The following is a 5,925-nucleotide window of genomic DNA, read 5'->3' as shown; positions in this document are numbered from 1 at the left end:
AAGAACGGGAAATGGAGGATGTGTGTCGATTATACCGGTCTCAACAAAGCGTGTCCAAAGGATCTGTTTCCTTTGCCACGCATAGATCAAATAGTCGACTCAACCGCCAGGTGCGAAACCCTCAGCTTCCTCGACGCATATTCCGGCTATCACCAGATCGCGATGAAAGAGGCCGACCAGCTCGCTACCTCCTTCATCACCCCCTTTGGTCACTACTGCTACGTTAAGATGCCGTTCGGCCTCAAAAACGCGGGGGCTACCTTCCAGCGATGCATGCTGAAGTGCTTCGGGGATCTCATCGGGCGGACCGTTGAGGCCTACGTCGACGACATCGTGGTTAAGTCCAGGAAGGGTGACCAGCTCGTTCCCGACCTGGAGCTAGCCTTCGAAAGGCTGAGGGATAAGCGTATTAAGCTTAATCCCGAGAAATGTGTGTTCGGTGTCCCAAGGGGCATGCTGTTAGGCTTCATCGTCTCTGTGCGCGGCATCGAGGCAAACCCAGAGAAGATAGCGGCCATCAACGACATAGGGCCGATCCGGAACATAAAGGGAGTGCAGCGCATCATGGGATGCTTAGCATCCCTAAGCCGCTTCATCTCGCGCCTCGGCGAGCGAGGTCTTCCTCTCTATCGGCTCCTGAAGAAATCTGACCGCTTCGAATGGACCAGCGAGGCCTAGAAGGCACTTGACCGACTCAAGGGCCTCTTGACGAAGGCCCCAATTCTAGTCCCGCCCGCCGACGGCGAGACCCTTCTGCTCTACGTCGCGGCGACCACCCTGGTGGTCAGCGCGGCCCTAGTAGTGGAGCGGGAGGAGGAGGGGCACGCTCTTAAGGTACAACGCCCGGTGTACTTCATCAGTGAAGTCTTGTCCGAGTCCAAGGCACGATATCCACAGATCCAGAAGCTCGTCTATGCCGTCCTCATCACGAAGAGGAAGCTGTGTCACTAGTTCACCTCCCACCCGGTAACGGTCGTCTCTTCATTCCCGCTTGGTGAAGTAATCCGGAACCCAAATGCAACAGGAAGGATCGTGAAGTGGGCGCTTGAGCTTATGGACCAGGGTATCACCTACGTCCCCCGCACTGCCATCAAGTCCCAGGTACTTGCTGACTTCGTGGCCGAGTGGACGGAGGTACAAGCACCGTCGGCGCCAGAGGAGCAGGAGTACTGGATGATGTACTTCGACGGGTCGCTGATGAGGGCCCGCGCCGGAGCAGGCCTCGTCTTCGTCTCTCCGTTGGGCGTGCGCATCAGGTACATGATCCGCCTCCATTTCCCCGCATCCAATAATGTCGCTGAGTACGAGGCCCTACTCAACGGGCTCCGCATTGCCATCGAGCTGGGAATCCGTCGGCTAGACGTCCGGGGCGATTCTCAGTTGGTCATCGAGCAAGTCATGAAGGAGTGGAGCTGCCATGACCCCAAAATGGCAGCCTACTGCAACGAGGTCCGCAAGCTCGAGGACAAGTTCGACGGATTGGAGCTCAACCACGTCGCAAGGCGCTTCAACGAAGCCGCTGATGAGCTGGCGAAGGCGGCGTCCGGCCGAATGCCCGTCCCTGATGGCGTTTTCGTTAGCGACCAGCTGAAGCCCTCAATCCATTATCCGGAGCCGGCAGGGGTCAGCGAGGCATGCCCAGCACTAGGATCGGGACCCGAGCTGGTGGAGGTCGGCAGCGCACCACCTGTCCCGGACCCGAGCGCCGACCCCGAGGAAATCAACGCTGCTTTACTCGAGTCGGCCCCGGAAGCCGACCCATCCGACCCCGTGGTCATGGAAATCACCGCTGCAGGGGCCAACCCCCCAGTCGACTGGAGAGCCCAGTACCTCAACTACCTTGTCCGCGGCACGCTCCCGGCGGACAAAACAGAGGCCCGCAGGATCACGCACCGTGCAAAATCCTTCACCATCATCGACCAGGAGCTCTACAAGAGAAGCCACACTGGGATCCTCCAGCACTGCATCCCGATCGAGCAGGGAAAGGCGCTGATCCAGGATATCCACGCCGGGGCTTGTGGTCACCACGCCGCGCCGAGGACACTCGTTGGCAACGCCTTCCGACAAGGTTTTTACTGGCCAACCGCGGTCGCGGATGCTACCCAGGTAGTCCGAACATGTGAAGGATGCCAGTTCTTTGCCCGCCAAACTCACCTACCCGCGCAGGCGTTGCAAACCATCCCCATCACATGGCCATTTGCGGTCTGGGGGCTTGACCTCGTCGGACCCTTCAAAAAGGCGCCCGGGGGCTTTACCCATCTTCTCGTCGCTGTCGACAAGTTCTCCAAATGGATCGAAGCAAGACCAGTGGTGCAAATCAGGTCCGAGCAGGCGGTACAGTTCTTCACCAACATCATCCACCGCTTCAGGATCCCAAATTCCATCATCACCGACAACGGCACGCAATTCACTGGGAAGAGATTTCTTCAAATCCGCGACGACCACCACATTCGAGTGGATTGGGCGGCAGTGGCGCACCCCCGGACGAACGGGCAAGTCGAGCGAGCCAACGGCATGATACTCCAGGGTCTCAAGCCACGGATCTTTGACCGCCTTAAAAAGTTCGGCGGACGGTGGGTTGCGGAGCTCCCAGTGGTCCTCTGGAGCTTGAGGACGACCCCCAGCTGGGCGACGGGGTTCACCCCGTTCTTCATGATCTACGGATCAGAGGCCATTTTGCCCACCGACCTAGAGTACGGGTCACCGAGGGTCAAAGCATATGACGAACAGGGAAACCAGGCATCGCTCGAGGACGCACAAGATCAACTCGACGAAGCGCGCGACGTAGCCCTTCTACACTCAGCTAAGTACCAGCAGGCCCTACGGCGTTACCACAGCCGCAGGATACAAGGCCGCACCTTCAACGTCGGTGATCTAGTGCTTCGCCTCGTCCAGGACAACAGGGGTCGGCACAAGTTGACTCCCCCGTGGGAAGGCCCGTTCATCGTCGTACAAGTACTACGACCAGGCACCTACAAGCTGGCAACCCCCGACGGGCAAATCTTCAGCAACGCTTGGAACATAGAACAGCTAAGGCGCTTTTACCCATAGCTTTCATTTCGAAGTTCTGCATCAACTTGCCGTCATTTTCGTTCTTTCGTTTTAACTCAGGGGCATCCGACCCTGGCCTCGTTCCAGGGCCGCATACCCCTCGGGGGCTACCAGTTTTGTTCTTCTGCGAAAAAAGAAACCCTGAGCCACCTTGGCTCAGGCCTTTTCCTTTAAGCTCAGGGGCATCCGACCCTGGCCTCGTTCCAGGGCCGCACATCCCTCGGGGGCTACCAGTTTTATTCTTCTGCGAAAAAAGGAACCCCGAGCCACCTCGGCTCAGGTCTTTTTCGTTAAGCTCAGGGGTATCCGACCCTGGCCTTGCTCCAGGACCGCATACCCCTCAGGGGCTATCAGGGGTCCCGACCCCAGCCGCTGGGCGCCACCTAAAAAGAAAACGTTTTTCTTTTTCAAACCGAACACTCCCTTTCGAAAACCTTTAGATGCAAAAAATATAAGGATGCGTGAACGATGCTCAGGCAAGTTGAGATCGGACCGCGGAAAAACCTACACCCCAGCGGCTACGGCACCTTCGCTCATCGAAACTTACTGACGCACCCGGCAACGCATCCTAAGCTTTCGAGCCCAAAGGAATAATAGAGGGAATCGGGTTCTTTCGTGCAAACAGAAAGTCATAAGAACAGGCCCGTACGGCCGACGCAAAACGAGTTCAAAGGACTGACATAATTACAAACTTTTTGGGCGCAAGCCCGGTACAACTAATTTCCAGAGGGGTCGGCAGGAGCGGCGGCTTCATGGTCGGCAGGAGGGACGGCTTCATCCTCCAGGAGCTTCGCGAGGGCCTCCGCCGGCGCGGTCACCCCGGCATCGATCTCGTCCAGCTCAGCTTCGGTGTAGCCCGCGCAGTACTCTTCACTCATCCCGGCAAAGTTGATGCCAGAATAATGAGAGCCGAAGACCCCGAAGGCTCACCGCACGCCAAGGCAAAGCGCGTCCACGGCGATATCGCGATGGTGACGGCGCACTCCAAGGACACGAGCCGGCAGAGAGCTCGATCCCTCCTCCGGAGCTACACCAAAGTCATCGCAGACGACGCGGACCGTATCTCGCAGGGCGCTGTGCTCGTCGAGCAGAGCCCGCAACTTGGCGATCTCACCTGCAGGAGCCACCCAAAAAACCCCACCGAGTTAAAAAAAACAGAACACAGACGACACAGGAACGCAGGAACGGAAAAAACCTCACCGTCGGCCTGGGTCTTCAGCTCACGTTCCCGGTTGGCGCTTTGGGACACGGCGGACTGAAGCCCCTGCACTTGCAAGCGGAGTTGATTGTTCTCCGTGCGGAGGGCTCCACGCTCCCCCCTCAGCTACGCCAGCTCCTCGGCGTCGCGGCGGGCCCTCTCAGCAGCAGCTTTAAGCCCCTCGGCGTCGCGACGGGCCCTTTCCGCGATGGCCTGGAACTCCTCAAGGTCGAGGCGGGCCTTCTCGGTGACGGCCTGGAGCCTGGCCTCCGCACGCCGTGACTCCTCCAGCGCTGCCCGCTCACGCCCTTGCAGGTCGCGGATGACCCCCTGGGCGGCGTTGACCTGCAGAGACAGGTCCCTGGTCCGCTCCCTTTCGGCGCCAAGCTGCAGGGACAGGTCCCTGGTGCGCTCCCTCTCGGTGTTGAAGCGCTCCCAAAGACCCTACTGCCGCCGGAGGAAATCAGATTTCCCCCGGCTGCCCTCTTGGAGAGCCTGCAAAGCAACACGCCGTTAAGGCAAAAAAGCAAAGAGGAGGTACCCATCACCAAATAGTAGGAGCAACATACCTGGCTGCCAGGGAGGACGGTGTTGCCCAGAACTCCCAGCGCCGAAGTCAGAGCCGCCTGGACCTGGGCGACGCCGCCCTGCATTGCCTGCCACCTATGCCACTCGGCGGCGTCATCCAGCACGAAGAGATGCCTCGGCGGGTCATCGCGGGATGACCAGCGGAGGACGTTCCCCCTCCACGCCCTGGGAACGGAGGAGGCCGAGGCTGAAACAGGGGCCGACCCTGACGTCGCCGTCGAGGACGGCACCATGGCGCTTGAGGCCACCGGATCCGCCGACGGCCCCGGCACGTGCACGCTCGTCGCCGCCGAGGCTGCCAACGGTATCCCTGTGGGCACCTCCACCTCAGCCGCCAGAGTCACTCCCGCGGGGGTGACCGGGGCGGAGGCCCCTGCCTCCGTCACCGCTACCTCTGCCGCCGCCGCGCCTCCGGGAGCAGGCGCCCCCTCCGCCTCTGATCCCGCCACGGCAGCGGGGGCATCCGCCCTGCCTCCCTTCGCCGCCGCCTCCTCCGCCTCGTCGGCGTCGAGGTCGATCACCTCCCCGGCCTGAGAGCCCGGGGGGATCGCGCCCTGAGCTGAAGGGGCAACCGGAGGGGCCGAAGGCGGAGTAGAGTCCGCTCCACCTCCCGCAGCTGACACCGCCGCCGCTCCGCCAGTCGCCTCCGCAGGAGCCACCTCCGCGGGGGGATCCGCGGCCGCACCAGGAACCCCGCCGCTCGCCGCGGGCGGGGTCACGGCCCGCCCCCTGGAGGAGGCCGACAACCGCAGCGCCTTCTTAGGTGCCAGCTGCAGGGTGAGGCCATGGGGAGAAGTGCTACACATCGATGGCCAGACGTCAGCAGAAACAAATGAAAAAAGAGGAGAAAGAATGACACGCAGGGAGAGCCAACTTACGCCCTCAAAGAGCAAGGGCGGCGCGCGCGCTTCGACTCGGAGCCGGACACCGACCCCAGGGTATCCGGCAACGGCCGCTTGTCGCCGCCTCGCTGCTCTCCGGCAGCGGGCACGGCGGTGGAGGCGGGCTCCACGGACCCCCGAGGAGCGCCCCGAGCAGACTCCTGGGGAGCGCCCCGCGCCGGGCCCAAAGCTGCGGCGGGGGCAGGC

General features: G+C 61.3%; 1 protein-coding gene across 1 annotated transcript; it reads left to right on the top strand.

The window, feature by feature from the left end:
• Positions 1 to 1,428: 1,428 nt before the first annotated feature.
• On the top strand, positions 1,429 to 3,516 carry LOC111257054. The gene is made up of 4 exons (XM_022826077.1): positions 1,429 to 1,623; positions 1,672 to 2,219; positions 2,406 to 2,645; positions 3,492 to 3,516. The coding sequence occupies exons 1-4, from the start codon at positions 1,429 to 1,431 to the stop codon at positions 3,514 to 3,516; spliced, it is 1,008 nt and encodes a 335-aa protein (XP_022681812.1).
• Positions 3,517 to 5,925: the final 2,409 nt, after the last annotated feature.

This window comes from Setaria italica, chromosome IV (assembly GCF_000263155.2).
Source record: "Setaria italica strain Yugu1 chromosome IV, Setaria_italica_v2.0, whole genome shotgun sequence".
Taxonomy (NCBI): domain Eukaryota; kingdom Viridiplantae; phylum Streptophyta; class Magnoliopsida; order Poales; family Poaceae; genus Setaria; species Setaria italica.
Note: the sequence above shows the minus strand (reverse complement) of the source record. Positions and strands in the feature narration are given on the sequence as shown.

What these genes read in the sequence shown, in the direction of transcription:
- LOC111257054 (XM_022826077.1), top strand. Translation starts at nt 1,429, where the DNA reads ATGGCAGCCTACTGCAACGAGGTCCGCAAGCTCGAGGACAAGTTCGAC. An exon ending in GCGGTCTGGGGGCTTGACCT is followed by an intron (nt 2,220 to 2,405) that starts CGTCGGACCCTT and finishes CAACGGCACGCA; the next exon opens with ATTCACTGGGAAGAGATTTC. An exon ending in TGGGCGACGGGGTTCACCCC is followed by an intron (nt 2,646 to 3,491) that starts GTTCTTCATGAT and finishes GAAAACCTTTAG; the next exon opens with ATGCAAAAAATATAAGGATG.